General features: G+C 40.8%; 1 protein-coding gene across 1 annotated transcript; it reads left to right on the plus strand.

Moving 5' to 3' along the window:
* The first annotated feature begins 559 nt into the window (after positions 1-559).
* lonrf2 (LON peptidase N-terminal domain and ring finger 2) lies at positions 560-15447 on the plus strand. Its single transcript, XM_023409736.1, has 12 exons — positions 560-2300; positions 6678-6796; positions 7665-7787; positions 8282-8437; positions 9080-9269; positions 9829-9928; positions 10126-10240; positions 10530-10651; positions 10780-10966; positions 11096-11230; positions 11614-11763; positions 12953-15447. The coding sequence occupies exons 1-12, from the start codon at positions 1556-1558 to the stop codon at positions 13109-13111; spliced, it is 2301 nt and encodes a 766-aa protein (XP_023265504.1). The 5' UTR covers positions 560-1555; the 3' UTR covers positions 13112-15447.
* Positions 15448-19977: the final 4530 nt, after the last annotated feature.

A 19977-nucleotide genomic window follows, 5' to 3' on the forward strand; every position in this document is an offset into this window, starting at 1 on the left:
TGTCTGCTCCAGCCAGCAGGATCAGCCAGGTCCTGTGAAGCTCCCTAGTTCCTGATTTGGGTCATAGCTACAGTATTTGAATAGCAACACAAAATTTGAGATATTTCTAAATAAAGAAGTGTGGGACCAGGCTGCTTTTTCTGTTCATTTTGGCTAAAATTATAAGTATGAGCCATCATATGCTGTCAGCATTTTTAACTATGAAACCGTACCTGACACACTGCTTATATAAAGCATTACATAAACAATGACTCAATCCCACAACCGGCCAAACTACGAGTTTGCCAGTGACAAAGTGATACTTCCACTGAAACAAAGCATTAATTTCCCTCCTATTTCACCTGAAGGCATTTTACTGCGATATTACATGTTAATCCTTGTTCAAACTAATAACTGTGAACTTGTTTTGTTGAAGTTCACAGCCACTCATTCACTGTTTTCTGTAAGAGGTTATACAATATCATTGCGTTATATAAGTGAGCCACATAATGGACCAATGGGAGTCCGTCTCGTGCGTCACGTGACGCCCTGTGCTTGGTTCGGCGAATTGCATGAAATCCAAAGAAGCGACAACCTTTAGCCGTTGAGGCTAGCTGGCTATCGACCAAGATGGAGTACCGTAGTGAAAGATTTGTTATTGTCGGGGTACCTTTTACGTTTTTTAAGAGGACATGACATCCGGATGCGTTAAGACACACGAGTTTTTGGACATCGGGTCGTAAAGACTTCGTTTGTGGAGTTGGACGCCAGTTAACCCGCTGTAACGTTAGCTAGCTCCGTCGGCTTCACTGCTCCCGGGGTCTCTTATATAAAAACAACGGCTGCGGTTCACTCGAGCAAAGACGGGCTCCGGGGTCGGTAGCTAAAAGATATACAATTATCCTATACTTTCATGTACTTTCAACTATTTTAAAACCTAAACTTAGACTTTGTTGAGTTTACATTGTGTCTTACCGACGAGTTAGCGCAATAGACGGAATGGAAATTAAGCTTCTTACTTGCTAACGTTAAGCTCAAAGGATTTTACCCTTTGGTTCTAGACTAGGCATCAAAATGCCCTAGAATCGTTTCTCTTTTCTATTAAAAGCGACGTTATTCAGGAAAGTTTGTGTTTGTATACGAGAGACGTTATCAGACCGGCTCCTTGTTTTGAAGCGAGCGATAGAGGTTTGATAAACAGACTGTTAGTTAATAACACCGACCTAACACCTCCTACAAGCCATAGCCGGTGTTTACAGAGACCATATCCCCTGTTAACTTTATTGCATGAGGCTATAGTTGTGTTTTTGAGGGACCGCAATGTTATACAGACGTCCTATTTTATTGGGGTTGAGGTCGTATGACTTGGAATTGGTCCTAACCTACTTCCAGTGGCCAGCAGTGAGAGTCGGGCACAATCTTGAGGTTTTATTTGCCAGCGAGACGTCAAATGACAGTAAGCCTGACTTTAGAGGTATGATTTCTGAGCAGCGTTGGGAGTTGGGTCTGCTTAAGCCAGACTGTCAGTGAACCTCTTCTTCGTCTTAGTATCTGAATTTCCCTCTGGGAGAAGAAGATGGAGACGGGAGTAAGGTCTCACCAGGGCGAGCTGTTCGTCCACCCACTCTCCAACCCCGGGGCTGCAGGGATATGCCCCGAAATGCTGGAGGTGGCAGAGGAAGCCAACCGGGCTGGGGACTTTAGCCTGGCCGTGGAGATCTACAGCTCCCAGCTCGCAGACCTCCAGCAGCCGGACAGGGGCTTGTGTCTGAGGAAGGCTGACTCTCTGGCCCGCGCTGGACGGATATCTGAGGCGCTTGAGTCTTACTGCATAGCGGCCAGCCTTGCTAAACTGCGCCCGGAGGAGCTTCCCCTCCTGGTGGAAACCATTGCCCGGACTCTCCGTGAGAAAGAGCTGGGCATCCCCGGGACGCTAAACGGCCACGGTAAAAGCAGCAGCGGGGAAGATGGGTTTGAAAGTAACGGGGAGTGTGAAGATGATGAAGCCCTGGACTTGTTTTCTTGTCGCCTTTGCAAGTGTCTGCTCCATGAGCCCACAACCCTGGAGTGCGGACACACTTTCTGCAAAAGCTGCTTAGAGGACGAAACTGTCAAAGACTGTATACAATGCAAACAAAAGTTGAACAAAAAAGATGGACTGCCTAACGGCCGAAGATTAAACGTCGTTCTCAGCGGCCTGTTGGACAAACTGTTTGCAACTGAGAGCAAAGCTAGGAAACTCTGGATCGAAGGAGAGGTGTTGTGGAAAAAACAGAACCTCTCGGATGCTTTGGAGAAGTACAACGAGGCGGTGGATCTAGGTAAGAGAGCGTAGCCTTCATGTATACAACGAAAAATATTTTATGTAAATCTTTGTGTTAAATGTGACGGATTGTTATCAAAACTGTAGTGTTTTGTACAGGTGACCTACTTTTTCTCATACTACCTTCCCGGTGTCACCGACAGGTGGCGCCACTCCTACCTATTTAGACTATACGAGGTCAGGCGTTATATGACGCACCGTCCTTCATTACCTAAGTAGCACACATTTGATCTTCTGCCTTCCAGTGCCACTTTGATATAATCTTTTCTATTTATACTCTGCAATGCTGTAGTTATGGGTTAGGAATATATACGCTCTGGACATGATATAATGGTAATAATATTGTATTTATTTGCATGATTCTCACCTTATCCATGAATACATTCCTTAGTTGTGACAGAGATGGATGTACTCCTCCCAATACCAATAGTGTTTCATAAGTTGTTTTGGATAACATTCAGTGAAGGGTGACAGTACACTGTAGTTGCTCTGCCACATTAGCAAAACAACATCTTATTTCAACACTTGAAGCCACTGTTTCATATTCTTTGGGGTTTTTGTCACTTTAACTAGCCGTTTCCCTGAACCTGCTGAGCCCAAATACAGAATGTTCTGTTCTGCTGGCACATTGCATACAGAGTACCTGTGTGTTTCGTTAATTGTGTGCCAGGGCAAGTCTCATGTTGCACAGTTTTAATCCTCAGAGAAAGTTGAACTGACCCCTTACCCACCTCTGGCCCTCATATTAGAGTCACATTAAAAATGAATTTCCTCTGGTCCTCAAATAACTAAATGGGTGACACAAGGCACTGGCCCCACTGGCTATCTCAGGTGTTCACATTCATGTCGGTTTAAGAAATCGATCAATTGGAGTTGAAAATGTCAAACAAAGCGATTATATTCCATTCTTTCTATTGTCGCTTTGAGCATTCAGATGGCACCTTTTCGGATATGTCTCTCCCCAGATCAATATTGATTCATACCTTCTGTCTTGTGAAGGACTCTGGAGTACAGAGTGCCTTCACAGCTTTGGTACTGTCAGTTGGTGTTTTCCCAACAAAGGCAGCAGGAGGCTCTCTGGTATACGTGATGCAGAATGAGTGTAATGGGCTCATGATATCAGCCGAAACAGAGCTGTTCTCCAGCCTGTGCCATTTATGCAGCTTTTTTTCCCACTTCGATGATAATCTGTGCCACATGTCTTATGTACTGCACTTACACAAGGAACGTGATATAACGATGAGTGCTGCTGTGTCTGACGAAGCCAGACATTGTGAAAAACAACATGACATCCACTTACCCTTCTTGTGACCACGCTTTGTGGATGTCACATCTTCTTTTAATTTTATTGCCTAATGTTTTCATTGTGTTTCTGTGGAGATGAGCTATGAGGATGTAGCACACCTAACTTGAAGAAGTGCATTGTTAACCTCTTCATAATTAATCAAATGAATGTCACAATCGTGATAAGTGATTGATCATTCCTACCAAGCAGTTGCCACAGTATAAGATTTTCACAGAATGATAACCATTTCAAAATATCATGGTTTCACAGTTTAAAGTATTTCACAATTAATTATTGGATTATTATTACTCAAGCATTAATACAAACATACGATTTTACTGCTGCTTTTATTTGAGGTGGAACTCTTTTCAACTATTTTGTATCCAACTGCAACGAATGATTATTTTAATTATATGTTAATCTGCTGAATATTCTCTCCATTAATCAGTTGATTGTTTTGTTTGTAAAAATTCAGAAAATAGTGAGAAATACCTTCACAAGTGCTCTTAACGTTTATCAAAATAGTTGCATTTTGCCATAAGAGCACCGACTGATCCTGTTTGTACCTTTAACTCAAACACATACATGACAAATACATTAATGTCAGCCCTCCCCCCAGGCCGGGAAAGTTTGTGTCTGTGTTTCTTTAAGCGGTCATATTGGGGTCATTGTGTGTCTGTTAGTAAGTCAGAGGTTACGGAACCGACAGATAGATGTAGTCGGTAGCTCGGATGTGGAAATGTTTAAATGTTAACCAGTTTTTTTTTTTGTTTTTTTTTTGTGTTAGGGATTAAAGTTAAAAACAGGACACAATCTTTGATCTGCATGGAGGACTGGTGTTCTCTAAAATGGGTGAACATGTTTGATGGGTTTCCTCCTTTGGCAAGCACGTTGCATTCATAATTTTTGCAAACTGGATATATATACTCAAGGAGAACCCACAAATTTTTGCCAAAGTATAAGTAATCCCACGCTGCTGATTTAGATTTAAAAAAAAAAAAATAATAATAATTTGTGGTCTGTAGATTGGTGTTATCAGTTTCACATCTCTCTGCCATTTTTTGCACTGGGTTTGTGTGTGTGGTGTTGGTTGTTGAGTCTGACAGGGAGTTGAGGAGGAAAGGAGATGCGCACGTGCTGGTGAGATTCCCCGTTGTGGTTGCTTCTTTTTTTCTTTCAATACCGACAATAAGTAGGATGAACCATGGTACTGTGGAACCAGTATACCGCTGCAACCCTTTGACCAAGTTGGTTCTTGCTTCAGTGGGTCAGCTGTCCTTAGCCCAATAGATCAGACTCGAAGTTTACCTGACACACATGTTAAAAAAATAATCTTTTCATTTTTAAAGTCTTAGTTTTTTCAGTCGCACTACAATCATCCTCATTCAGAAATAAGGGTCCAAATTTCAATTATAAGTAATCAGGAAGACCGATAACTGATATTTTGAATTCGAATAGGTTCAGTTAGACAGAATTGATAGAGATGCACAGATAGAAACTAAACTGCAACAGTGAAATATGTTTTGTAAGACACATACTTGTGACTGGATAACATTATCTATTAACATGATGAGGATATGTTGTTAATGTATTGGGAAGTGGGAATTAGGTTGATACTGAACATATCAGTAAAATCTCCACAAACATATTTGTTTTCCACCAAAATTAAGTGTAGCACTTTATTAGTTAAAAAAATACTGTGTGTCTGAACATAAATCAGCCAGCGATTATCTATCCATGTGAGGACAAAGGTCACTGTTTCTGTCTTTACACTGATGGCTGATTGATCATAAAGGTGGTAATATTAGTAAAGATAGACCTTGGGTATTAATCTGATATCCAACAAGGAATTTGATCTGTTTCTCCCAATATAAATTCATGCAAATTGCATTGCATTTGCTTCAATATACATGTTGATATTGATTGTATGAATGAGGAAATGAAGAGCAGTGCCAGACCGCTTCTTCAGGCTTGACAAGAGGGGAGGAGACAGTGAGAAAGTCAGGGTTTGTTGAGGAAAACCTGCCAGCAAGTGGGTTAGCTTTATAGAGTAAATTACAGAGTTAGTCATCTCAATTTCTGGAGCAGGAAACTCAGTTTCCCTCAACTCAGGATCAGCAAATTCAAGTTTTCACTAAAACCACTTCCTGGAATACACCCCCCCATCCATTTAAATATGAAAGGCATCAACGGTTTTCATCAATTTGCAGCAATTATGCAGTTAAAACCACATACAGAATTACAACTTGGGGCAATGTTATATCTCTGAGCCACTCATAATAAATTCGAAGGGGCACCTTCAGAGGCACCACAGATGTGTGAAGCAGTGTCAACTCAACAAAACTACTTGTGCTTGAATTAATGTGAATGGTTTAGTTTTCATTGATTCCAGTGCTAAGTGAATTAGACTTTAGTAAGCTGTACTACTGGAAACAGCTGTTCAGGCATCATTTATTTCTGTAATCTCTGCTCTTGAAATGTTGTCACAGTCTCTAACCTTGAGCCAATTCAACAATTGTGTTGAATTACAACAAAATTTTTTTGTGAACTATCAGCTGGGTTTTGTTATAAATAAGATAACGCAGGAAGAGTTTGGTTCCAAAAACAAGATTATTGGTTGATTAGTGACATCTTCTCTTACAAAATGAACAGTACCACCGAATCAGATCTTGTTTTGTTTTGGGTTTTTTTTTTCAACTAATAACTAAAGTCCCTTGTTGAAATAATCATCAGGCCGGAACTCATTAGTTCACAGGAACAAAAAGATTATTACCACACACACATATGCAGAGAAGAAGGTTTAAACTTTCCAAAAGTTCAAGTTGGGTGTGTAATTCCCTTTCTATGACAGTCAGTGAAGTGTATAATTTGTGGCTAAATGGTAATTGTCACTGACACAACTGACGAGTTGTTATCACGACACTAGTTACACAGCATTCTAACACGTGAAATGGGTCTGATGCCACATGTTACATTGTTGCCCTACTTCTCCAGACCTAGAAAAGCTTATCCAACCCCTGGAGGCCTATCCAGTGACCTGATGCTGTGTGTGTGTGTTGTGTGTGTGTGTCTATTTCCTGTGGTGTACAGTGCCCTCTTCAGGCAGACTGCTGTGTCAACGGGCTGAATTGCACATGGAGATGAGGAGCTTCAGCCAAGCAGTGCAGGATGCCAACAGCCTCTGTAGAATAAAACCTCTCTGGACAAAGGTGAGAAACGTCAGAACTGAATATATCTGACTCAGAGTAAAGATTAGACACGGGCTATAGCCACAATCAAATCAGTAGTAAGTACTATATAATTAAAGGTGTTTAACCATCAGAAAGTTCATCTGCAGGTTACAATAAACATGAGCTCAGAAGATGCTTCAAAATGTGAAAACGTATTATAATCTAAAATATCTTCTATTTGCAAATGACCCCCAGTCAACATATTAACTGACTGTATAAAATTAAGCAGATGATGAGTTGGTACTAAAGTTAGGGAGTATCTCATGATTGTAGCCGACAATACTTACCACCCTGACATAAAGTGAGAAATGATTTGTGAGTAAGTGATATTACTACAGTTTCTAATGTTTTTGAGACACTTTGTCTTCATTTTTAATAAGACTTGGTTGATGCCTCACAGCACGTGTTGCTATGTAACGATACGATGCAACTTCGAGATGATATCATTTATCATGTTGACAATATCAGGACATTATCACAAACCTGCTCTCACTGCCAGAACTGAAGCCACGTTGTATCTAAAAGCTCAACACAAATTATTGTGTGTTTATATTTTTAGAGTTCGCATGCCACCTCGAAGCAGTGAAATTAATTTAGTCGATTAGTGATATTAAGGGATAATGCATAGTGCAGATTTCAAAATATGTTGCTAAATGAAGGACATTTGGTTTGAAGGTGGTTTTAATAATAAAAACGCAATAATGGAGACACTGACCACACATGTCCCATAAAAATTGACAAGAACAGATGGCAACATTGAGGTTTTTTTGGGGGTTTTTTTTGGATATAGAACAAAATACTGGATAATACTGGCCTCAATCACACTGTCGCACACTTTTGTTTTCAGGCTCACTATCTGAAAGGCACAGCACTGAGTAAAGCAGGCCGGAACGATGAGGCCTTGCAGGAGTACTTCCAGTGTTTGGCACTGAAGCCTGACTGGACCAAAGTCAAACTGGAGGCTCAGAAGGTAATACATGATATATTTATGATAAATTGAAATGAAAAAATCTTGTAAAGCTAATATTATGATTCAGCTATTATCATGCTGCTCACACCAGTGTTTCCCACAGTGACCCGATGCAGCCAAAGTTATTAATGTTAATAAATGTTGTCATATCACCATTTTTCTAATAAAATTTTGTGTGAGTTTTATTTATATAAAATGAAAGAATAAAAATAAGTGTAGTGAAGTGTATGTAGGTTAAGCTGCTGTTCAGGTGCATTATATCAATGCAAAGTGTGGCTGCTGCTGCTGCACTCATTTCAGTGTCACAATGTCACACAATCGGTGTAGACAAATGAGTGAGTCTGATCACATTGTCAGTACAAAGAGAAGAAGACAGCCATTGTCACCTCTTGATGTTAGGCAGAATACAAAATGCAAATTACCCTGTTTCCTTCTGCTCATCTGTCTGTGATTGTGAACATTAATCGAGTGTTTTCTTCTGTTTCTGCATGCAGGTCCTTAGCGAGCTGTTCTCCTCCGTGTTTGAGAATGAGGACCTGCCAACGCCGCTGCATCCTCTGCAGGGAGGGTTGGCCACCCGACTCATCAAACCCCCTGCCTTGCTCAGATCCCTGAGGCCACTCACACAGAGACCAGGCTCCTCCTCACAGGTGACTGCACACCAACAAACACACTGTAGAGAAAGTACTCTTTTTTTTTTTTTTTTTTTTTTCTCTCCAAATTATTTAAGGAACGTCAAAGCATTAAGCAGATAAAACTCTGTGTCTTTATTTTATTTACTTTTATTTTATTTAAACATTTTTTGGCATGCAGGAAGAGTAGGTTAACAAGTGGTAGGGGAATTGATAAGCATGCTGCTCTTATCTTAGCTCATCTTACTGAGTGTATTTTCACCACTGCTGAAAAGACTGTGCTGTATCTGCTTGTATGATAAAGGATGTTCAAAGTCCTTTATCTCTAACGATCCAAGGAAAACATTGAAGGGCATTTTTCAGATTTGTGTAATTCGGACAATTAGTGTGAACACGGCTTTAGGCAAAGTATATCATCATCTCATTTGAGAGGAGGTGGTTTTTATGTCAGCAGGTTCACATCAGGGTAATTGATTCTTGGTCAGCCACTGTATCTTTATTCAACATACGTCATAATTCCACCACAGTTGGCATTTCCTATTGACATTTTCATTAGAGGTGCACTGGAGCAAAGTGCAGCTGTCGAAAGGATCATCCCTTTTTAATCGTCCCGCTCTGGAAAACTCAACCTCTAATCGCTCTGTCTGTCTCTGTATCCAGGACTCAGAGTTCACTGTGACTAAAAGCGCTCCAGTGGACAAATCTGACCCTTCTGCAGAGGAGGGCAGCACGAAGAGCCTGGCCGATGTTCTGGCTGCACTGCCAGCGCCCCCTGGTGGCCTTAAAAGGAAACACAGCAGTGATGGAACCTCAGCACCCTTCAACCCCCCCTCCAAATTGCTCAGACCTGGTGAGTTTCATTTAAAAATAAATAATTATTCACTCTTGAACACAGACATGAACAAGCTGCCAAAAATCTGAAGAATTAAATCATGTAGACAATGTTTAACAATGACCCAGGATATAAAAGAAAACCATCACAATCATTTTTTGCTTCTCAGAGAGCAAAAGAAACAGAACAAGTAGTACAACATATCACTTTCTTCACTGAGTATATTATTAAGTAGGTTGAGATGTCCTGACCCTCCCTTTGGGAGACCCATGCTGCATCATTATGCCTTCTGCTTACTTGCTAACCTGCTGAGCTACTTTTCCAGCCAGAGAAGAAAACATCCTGTCAGTGCCACTTTTTCTGTCTGTGCCAATGTCTTTGTTTTGGTTCACTACTGAGACTGACCAAATAAATGTATGTTCAATGTAATGGTCCATTACTGCACGCTACACAAAAACTGCGATGACTTGTTTCATTAGTTGTTAATTACAATTTGCCTAGAGTCATAAATGATTTTAATAAAATTACTTGCTATGATATGAACTAAGTTAAACTATATTCTAATTATTTTGTCCAGATGAGGCGAGCAGCATTCAGACGGTCTCACTGTGCGGAGGGAGGATGGTTCCTGCTGATCTGTTGGACAGTGGAGACATGGAGTGCTCACTGTGCATGAGGTAAGTGCGCACACTCACACACACACACACACACACACACACACACACACACACACACACACACACACACACACACTGCATGCTGACACAGTAGCCAGATTTTGGCAACAGTTAGGACCAAAAGTATAGACTTAAATACTTTGGATTGAATTTATACCTGGTGCAACACGTTGTGCTTTTGGTCACTTCTCCTCCAGATTGTTCTATGAGCCCGTGGCCACTCCCTGCGGACACACCTTCTGCCTCAAATGTCTGGAGCGCTGCCTGGACCACAACCCCAACTGCCCTCTGTGCAAGGAGAATCTGTCTGAGGTAGACACAAATATGCAAATACCCTTTATTCAAAACAGGGTTTTACAGCTTTATAAGATGTAATAATATTGTCAGGGATGTGACTGTTGTGTAGTTTTATGCTGAAACGATTCATTATTTTACTGTTCTCTGTGGATATGAAATTTGAAATTTCTGTGGGTATTTTCCTTTATTTTCTGACCTTTTTTAAAGGCCAAAGAATTAAAATGATAAAGAGAACATTTGTTATTTATAGCCCTAGTATGTAATAAAAAAGCGTACTTATGGTCTTTGTATGTTGTCATTGCAGTATCTGGCCACCAGGGGCTACAACAAGACCCTGCTGATGGAGGAAGTACTGCAGCGTTACCTAGGAGATGAGTTGACAGAGAGGAAGAAAATCCATGAAGAGGAGATGAAGGAGTTGTCCAAGTCAGTTTTACACACACACACACACATATATTATATATATATATATATATATTATAGTCTTTTCTAAAACTTCCACATACACACAAAACGCCACAGTCTCAACAACATCGTCACCATTTCTGTTGTAGCTTGAACCAGGAAGTGCCCATCTTCGTGTGCACCATGGCCTTCCCCACCATCCCCTGCCCACTGCACGTGTTTGAGCCACGCTACCGCCTCATGATCCGCCGCTCCATGGAGACCGGTACCAAGCAGTTCGGCATGTGTATAGCTGATGAGCTCAAAGGCTTCGCTGACTATGGCTGCATGCTGCAGGTGAGTGTGTAGAGCTGTGGATGAATAAGGATTTCTCTCATTTGCTTATTTTTTTCATCTCATGTCACTGAATGCAGTCAAATAACAGAGATTCTATCAGCGTAATTTAAAAGATAAATTGTGTTTCAGGTGCGTGACGTGAAGTTCTTTCCTGACGGTCGTTCGGTGGTCGACACCATTGGTGTGTCACGGTTCAAGGTTCTCAGCCACGGCCAAAGAGATGGCTACAACACTGCCAAGATAGAGTACCTGGAAGACAAAAAGGTGGGTTTAGAGCACAGCTACATGAGTGCGTTTTCTGTCAGAGGATGTCATTTCAGACACTTTCTATTATGCTACTGTCAAGCAAATGTCACACAAAGCACAACTCAGTTTTTCTTGCCTGATGCTAAAACGTGACAGCTCAGTAGTGGAAAGAAAAGTAGTCCTCTTCTGTGCCACGGGCAAATTCAATCCTGCCGCAGGGGAAAAACCACTCTCTCTGCACACATGAACACACAAGTTGTTGATGTTAATAAATATGAACTTAAATTATTCTCTTTCCAGTCAGGTGGAGATTTTTGTAATTGGAGATTTTGAAACCTCTGCCATGTTTCCCCTGACCGTTGCTTTTTATAAAAACAAAAACAAAATGTCTTTCCAATCAGGTGGAGGGGGAGGAGCTGGTGGAGCTTCTGAAGCTGCACGACTCAGTGTATGACCAAGCCAACAGCTGGTTCACCTCGCTGAAAGACAACATGAAGAGCCAGATACTCAGCCACTTTGGACACCTTCCCAGCAAAGACCCCGACCCACAGGTCTGAATACTCCTCATTAGCACAGTTTCACTGATTTTAGCACCGACTTAAGAACAAGCATGTGATGAAACAAGATGCCAGTTCACTGATGTCTGCTGAAACAGCTTGAAAAAACACCACCTGTGCTAAGCTGCACCCTTTATCAGCTTTCATTATGACATATAAGAGACTGAAGTAAGGAAATAAGAATAAATATCTGCCAAGTTCAGGTTCATTTTAGTTGGGTTAAGGTTTAATTCATTCAACATTATAACTGCTGCTTCCAGTCTCTAATGAGATACTTCTCATGATTTTTTTGAAAACTAATTTTGTTTGGCTATGACGATGCTATCATAGGAAAATATGAATATGAACATCATATGCTTAAAACCTTAAAATCCTTACCAGGAACATTCTGTGTCCAGCCAGTGTCATTAAATTAGCAGTGCTGGGTTGTTTCCTAGAGCAGTAAGGGAGGGAAGGATGGTAGCTGTTTCCACTCTCCACTTGAAAACCTCCAAGCTGCCCCAGGTTTTCTGTTTGTTATTCTCTGCTCACAATAAACTAGAAACCAAAAAACAACTAAACTCTAGATTGCTCCATGGCAGATACAGTGAATTCCACAGTTATGGACATACAGAGTCAGGAGAGGAATGCAAACAGACACATGTTCGATTAATTACATGTATCACTTTGAGTGAGAAATTGCAGTTATCCAGAGTAGCATGTCTCCACTTCAGTAATGAACAGAGACAGGAACATTTTTTATGCAGGAAAATACTGCAGTACCTGCTAAGTTAGGAAATTACTTCGGCGGTACCACATCCACATAAAGGGAATCAGTGTGCATTTTGATAGCAAAAGTCTGTACAAGCAGTTCAGGAGCTTGTCTGCTTCTTGTTTACATCTAAAAACGGAGCCAAATTTGTGGAAGTAGTGAGAAGAAACTTTACTTTCCACTGTATTGGAAAGCCACAGTTGGAAGGTGGCCACATGAAAAGCTGCATTTTAGAAGAAATGTGGTTAGAAGTTCTCGAAAGCCACTGAAATCAGATTTAAAAAATAATAAATAAATAAATAAATAAAGAAGATGCTCTAAGAATATTCCTAGAAGGGAGACACTCTTTCTAAAGCTCTGTAAGAAGGGAAAGTTTTGTAATGCACATCACCCGCTCATTGTGTCATTATTTTTATCTTGTCTCTCTTGCAGGCCAGTCCCAGTGGTCCGGCCTGGTGCTGGTGGCTGCTTGCTGTTCTTCCGCTGGAGAATCGAGCCCAGCTCACCATCCTGGCCATGACCTCCTTCAAGGACCGCCTCATTGCAATCCGCAGGGTCCTCATCTTCGTCACGCGCAAGAGGCCGCGGTGATCGCCCAGCCAGTCGAGAGACAGACCGGAAACACTGGGGCTTCTATGCAGTTCAGCAATTTGTTCATTCGTGTTTTTTGGTCATTCGGTCCCTCGTCGACTTATTCATTCACTCGTTTATACCTGTATCAACTCATCCTGTAACCCATCTACTTCTACATCAGTTCATTCTCTCAGATGCTCATGAACCTCTTCCTGTGTCATGTGGCCTCTCTGAGTGCACACGTCTGTTCTGTTGAGAGTGGTCAGGTGGGTCGGGATGCTGGTATGAGGGCATTCAGTTCTCCTCTGTCTATCTGTTCATGCAGCCACTCCCCCAACCAACAACTGTACTGGCTGAATTGAGCTACTACACATTTTTAAACAAGTGACCTCTCAGCTCTTGTTCTCTGCTAAGTTGGAGGTGAAATCAGTCCGGCTGAGCCGTGTCACTTCCATAAAGGTCATTTCTGGGAGATTTTTTTGACTCTCTATTATGACGGAACAAAAATCCTGTTATCACACAAGCACTGTGAGTGGGAAAGGTTGAGGATCAGTTTCAAGAGCAATTCATTTTTTCTACATATACAAAGCAGTATTTCACATAAGCTGAAACAGAAGTCGGCCCCGTCACAGAGCCTTGTGGCGTCCCACATCCTCAACCGTGACAGCTTGTACAGGTACGGAATCAAAACAAAAACTCACTTACTGAAATATGAAGCAAAAACACTTGGCATGACGGTAACACACAAACGTGAATGTACTGTGTCTGGCTGTAGTATGTTGGGGTCTTCTTTTTTTTTTTCTTCTCCCTTCTATGTTTATAGAGTCCATTTAGTGAGGTGCACATGAGGTCATATTCCTGTATGTGCACTAGCAACAGCTGCTTCACTTGAAATCTTCCTGACTGAGCCAAAATTCATGTGCAAAAACCTGGAACTTTATATCTGCTGCCTCACCTGGCAGCAGGCACGTACCTCAGATTGTCTGATAGAGAGTAGGGTTCACCATGAGAGTGGATGTTTTCAGAAAGGATTGTGATTATGCCTGTGCTCACACTAAAAGCCACAGAATACAATGTGTGAGAACAAGTGCAACTCTACAACAACATGCTCCACTTGTTCTGAGAGAAGATTCAACATGCGATTGAAGAGTAAACAAAAGTCGGGCTATCACAGAAAGTTCTAGTTGCATTTAGGAAAATGCAGATACAAATGCATCCTCCCAGATACAGTGGATCTGGAACTTTTATGTCCTATTGTAGCATATCTCTGGGACTTCAAATACAGACTTAGTTGTAGGTTTTTTTGTTTCTCTCTCTGCTATGCCCTTATGTGTATGTGTATGGTGAAATTCTAAGTTGGGTGATTTATATGTATATCAATGTAACTCGGAGGCCTTTTTAATGTTTTATTTAAGGAACATTTCAACCTCTCTCTTTCAATCTCTTTCTCTTTCAGTACATTTACATGCACACTGTAATGCAATTCCTGGGCTGGAAGTTGAAGAGTTTTCTTGCAAACAAATAGTTGTGTTTTATAATCGATGTTTCTCACCAAAACACAGTGTGTCCTTGAGGCCTGACAAATGTCTTTAATAAATTTCTTTTCTCACAAAACATTTGCAAACTGGATTTTAAAAAAAATATTTTTGAACTTTCATTGTTTGTTATCTCTTTCCTTGAAGAACACTGGTTTAATATTCCACAACAGTGACCTCATAACACAAATGAATGGATTACAGGTACCATTGTTGATTTTTGACCACATGTTGGACTGCAGAGCAATGTTTTTCCACTGATCAACATCTGTCCCAGGTAACATAAACATGCAGGGTACCAGCAAACTGCAGAGAGGAAGAAGATGGCTAACTGATGTAAACAACGAAGGTTTCAAAAATATTCAGAACATCAGCTTTGCAAATGTTTTTTGCTCATGAGGATTCAGTTTGTTTTGGTGAGAAACTGAGTGAAAACCTAACTGTGTGCTTCTGAGGATAAAGTGCACCTTTTAATGTCTGGAAATGTTGAAGGAAATGTTGATGACCTAGATTTAACTATATCTGCAAGTCTTAAAGTCAAATGAAAACTCCCACGAGTAAAGACCAGTCCTTGTCACATTAACTTTAAGCTGGTTCAGATGTTTTTTCATAGGACGGCTGTGGTTGTAATTGCATTATTAGCATGCACGAAAATGCACTGTGTCTGTATAATTCTGTCCTTCCAAAAGTTTGTGACTCCTCTGCAGTCTCTGGCTCTCCATACGAGAGCGGTGTTCACAATGTGCTGCATTTCCCTGGTATATTTGTAAAGGGAGCTCTTTTACTTATTTTTTATTGCAAATAAAGAAAATACATTTAGTCCTGTTTCTACTTGATGTTTTGTAGCACCTGTTTCATGTTCTAGTTGAGCGGAAAGAACACTGGTTTGTGTTGATGTATTGTCTTTTTGAAAGTGAAGTAGATAAACATTCCCACAGACAACAGCAGCAGCATCCTCATATCTGACTGTTGTGCTCACAGTTGTATATTATCATGTGGGAATTTGTTCCAGAGACTTGTAATGATATCTAAAAAAGTTTCCTAAACCAACTTAACAGTAGATTCTGTTCGTCCACAACTTAGAAAATGGAGAAAAAACATTGCCACTGTCAATCAGACAATATTGCGACTTGCCCACGGACTTAAAATGTGGCTTTGATCCAGTCAAAGTAAAGTCACAACTTTTCTCCACTAAACTATTCTTTACTTTTCGAATTCTTTTAAATTTCAGGAGAAACAAAAGTTAAAGTAAATGCAAAACATTCTGGGTACAGACTAAATGTTATGTTGGTGAATATGGTAGGGAGAAGTCCAGACATCATGTGCTCAGATCAGACAGATGCCACAGCATGACATATCTCAGAGAGACACACATGGATCACATGGTTTGGCTAACCTGATTTGAAAGCAGATTATTTGTAGAGAGGGAATCTAACCTGAGCTCTTGAAGCTTGACGTGGACTGTTGGGATGCACCAGCCCATTACCACTATGATTTAAGGACTGAGACGTGTGAGTCGGGAGGGGAAACTGAGCAGAAGACCGATGACGTTGTTACCTCCACACATGAAGATGAGGCTGGTGTCTTCATCAGCCGCTGTCTTCCAGACAATAAGCACCTCCCTGTTGTCCTTCTCTCAGGCAGGTGTTTTATATAGTCTGCACAGTGGGAGTGTTGCTGGGCAGGGTGCATTTTGGACATCTCCCTTTTCTATAGGACACAGTGGCACCTGTAGGCCACTGGGGGGCAGCGTTTGTTAGTGAAATAGCAGGTGAGATGTGAAATTATGGGGGCACCGAGTTCATACAAGGTTCATAGACAAACAGACGGACAGACATCACAAAGAATCATTTCTGGATCAAATTAGATTATGAGCATTGTCATTTTAAATATTCTTAATTCTTTGATGAAACAACACCATTAACACGTTCATGTACAACACGTCCAATATGTTTTGACAGCACCTTCTTTACACAGTACGTTCTGTAAACTGAGCTCTCACCAACATCCTCACAAGACGCTCATCAGAACGTCTGTCAATTTGATCTACAACACTGAAAAAGTAATGTAAAAAAACGATATGTTTCTGCACCTCATTTTAAGTCTGACCATTACCTGAGAGTTACTCTGCTGCCAGCAGGTAGAAATCCTGTCTGTGAGGAAGGGTAAAAAAAAAATGCTAGTATGCTGTTTGTTCCATGTGGTGCCTTTGTTTTGTCAAGTGTAATGACCCCTGCATTGAACTTCATTAATCTATTTGTTGGACAGCTTAGGAGTTTCTATTTTTTTCATCCCTATGTGTTTATTTATGCTCTCTGTTGTTTAAGGGTTTACATGTGGTGTTTGGCTTGGCTCAGAAACAGCCAAGGTGTCAATCTGTCTAAACTATCACAGAGGTAGTTGCTGCATTTGATGTCATAATTGTGGCTGTCTTTCTGTCAACATTTTTGTGCTGGGAGCGAAGCAGCCAGATCAGAATTTAGGCAGCAACAACATGGATTACATTTGTCAGGGGTGTGTTTTATCTCTTTAAGATATTGCTTCCAAACACACCAGGAGCCGGTGACCTCACACCAGTAGCAGAGCAGATATCAGGGCTTCTAGTTGGGAAATATTTCAGTGGGAATAGAATGGCTGGAGGAGGAAGGATAAACTTCAACAGTGTTATTCTTTAAGCTCAGTGCCATCGATACTGTCAGTTTCATCCACCTGTCACGTCCTCTTCGTCTGTTTGTCAAGGGAGAGTTGAGTGAGCACGGTGCAGTTTTCAAGCACCACCCTGTTTTTCATTCATGCAATATCACACCTTCAGTCCCTGGCAAGCTGCACCGGAGATGGAAACAGTTACGTGGCTTGCTCAGGGGCATCAGGGCAGAAGCAGGGCTGGTTCATCTTAATCCCCTTTTTTTTCTTTTTTTTTTTTAGATATTAAATGTGACATGGTGACGAACCTGATATTCCAGCTTCACTCATACCTATTCAACATTGTGATGCAGCTCTTACTCACCTTCTTTTTATAACACATACACACACACAGACACATCCCAGCTAATAGCTCCCTCTGATAGGTTCTGGGTGTAGCTTATGTCTTGCCCATGCCATACTGCCACATCTTATGTAAGTGACAAATTGTGTGGTTTTATACACATTTAAATTAATTAGCTGATTAGCGCATCAGAAAAACCGAGTTGAGTGGCTTCTTTGGGGTATTGAAAAGACGTACCCATCCCCAAAAGGAGGTGTTGTTATTGTTATTTGTTATACAAATACAAGTGTTTTTACAGTGGAGCTCAGTGGAATACATGGCTGAGTAAGAATAAAGAAACTGCATTGGACTGGTGTCAGAAATTTGGCTAATATTACAAATACAAATCCATCTCCCCTGACACCTGTCAAAGCCACGCTGGCAACCACTGTCCACCTTAAAGGTGTGGATTCATGGAAGAGGGTGTGTGTGTGTGTTACTGAGATTAAACAGCAGTGTTGGTAATTTCAGGTTTAGCCAGGTCACTTGTATTGTTCAAAACTTCTCCTAGGCAACACTATTTTTATTTCATCACGTTGTTCAGCAAAATACAAACCATGTGACAGTGAGTGGCTGGACACAGAAATCAGAGAAGTCTTCTTCACTGAGCTCTTTGAATTAACTTTATATTTGTATATCAGGACGCTTGGCTGTATATTACCGCTTATATAATATCTACACTGGCTGCTGCACAGTGCAGACGAAGTGGGTTCAGAGGAACACAGTACATATCTCAACATTCACACTTTTGTTTAACTTGAAAAAATGCTGACATCTCATACTTTAGTCATTATTTATGCGTAATAAAAACATCACATTTATACAATCTGACAAGCTCTGAAGAAGTGAAGAAGCAGCTGAGACTTTGACCTGAACTGACATGTACTGTGATAAAAAAAAAGTCAATAGCTAACACATAACAACTCTAAACACTGACCTTCAAAGTGGATGAACTGTGCAGAGTAACTCCCTGAGCCTCTGTGGGCAGTCTAACAAACAGACTGAATCTTATTCTTATCAGAGCTTATTGATGGTTTGAGAACCAAACTTGCATTTCAGCAATTAATGTTACAATTAAAGTGATCAAATTTTAAATATGTATTTATTTTTTGTTAAAGCTGCTTTTGTTTGTTCTTTTAAATGAAACCTTTCCCCTCTATTTCACATAAATGTACTGTCTGTACAATAATACAGATAATCAGCTGTATAAATGTCCTGCTCTGGCCCCATGCTAAGACTCTGTAGTTTCTGTTCTGTGTGTGCCAACAGATGTTCTCTTTTTGGCTTTGGTGGGTCGCAAAATTGAAGCGAGTGAGGCAATGGAATAATCTTTAACATCTGCATTTAACCACCATCATTAACAGGCAATAGTAAAGCTGTGTTAGAGAGAGGCACATGCACATTCCAGTGGACAAGAAACTAGAAGCAGAAGAGCGATTTAGAGAAAGTTGAGGGTGTAGGAGATGAAATCTGCTGCAGAAGAAAGATAACATTAACATGCTGAAGAGCTGCAACTGGCTGTACAGTAAACTGCTGATGGCTAAAGAGGAGAGAAGTAAATGGACCACTGCTATTTGTTGAGACAATTTTAATCTTGTTGAGACTTGCATATAAAGTTGTTATTTTGCTGATGCTGTTAGCTGGTGCAGTGCTTACCACGCTCATCATCTTAATTTTACAGGGGTTTAATCATAAACCAAAGCATTGGACAAATTGAAATTTTGACCTGATGATGGAGCTCGATGAAAAGTTCAGGGATCACTGAAGTCACCTGAATTTATCCTCTGGGGACCTTGAATGTGTGAAGCTAATTTCACAGTAATCCACCCCATATTTGTCAAGATATTGCACAAGTGATGTGTTGATAAGTCAACACCGTGATGGTGCTAGAAGATATCAGCAACCACAAAAGTAAGTCACGTTCATTCATTTATGGCAATCTATTCAATAGTTGTTGAAATATTTCACTGCCATTCATAAAGCCACACTACTAGTGCAGCTGACAATCTAAGAAGTGCATCCAACATATTCAAAGCAGTGAAAACGTCTGACCAAATAAGAAAAAGAAACCAAGACCACCAGTCAACAAACCCACCTAGATCTTGACTTGGAAAGGAGAATATCACCAACGCGTGATACAGCGTGTTATCTGCATGTGTCACTTGTTCTTGATGTAAGTATGAGTGCTAATCAAAATCAGGCAGGGCAGCTGACAGGTAGATGAGTGATGGCAGGAGGATATAATCCAGTCTGTGTGGATACACTCCAACAGAACAAGCACAGCAGTGACAGCGGTGCTGAAATATTTACCAGTTTTCCATCTC

This window comes from Seriola lalandi, unplaced genomic scaffold (assembly GCF_002814215.2).
Source record: "Seriola lalandi dorsalis isolate HSWRI2012SDOR001 ecotype SW California unplaced genomic scaffold, Sedor1 jcf7180002054406, whole genome shotgun sequence".
Classification (NCBI taxonomy): Eukaryota; Metazoa; Chordata; class Actinopteri; order Carangiformes; family Carangidae; genus Seriola; species Seriola lalandi.

Bases quoted from the DNA above. Each gene is read 5' to 3' on its own strand.
- lonrf2 (XM_023409736.1), top strand. From the start codon at position 1,556: ATGGAGACGGGAGTAAGGTCTCACCAGGGCGAGCTGTTCGTCCACCCA. The intron at 6,797-7,664 runs GTGAGAAACGTC...TTTTGTTTTCAG, and splicing joins TAAAACCTCTCTGGACAAAG to GCTCACTATCTGAAAGGCAC. The intron at 10,241-10,529 runs GTAGACACAAAT...TTGTCATTGCAG, and splicing joins GCAAGGAGAATCTGTCTGAG to TATCTGGCCACCAGGGGCTA.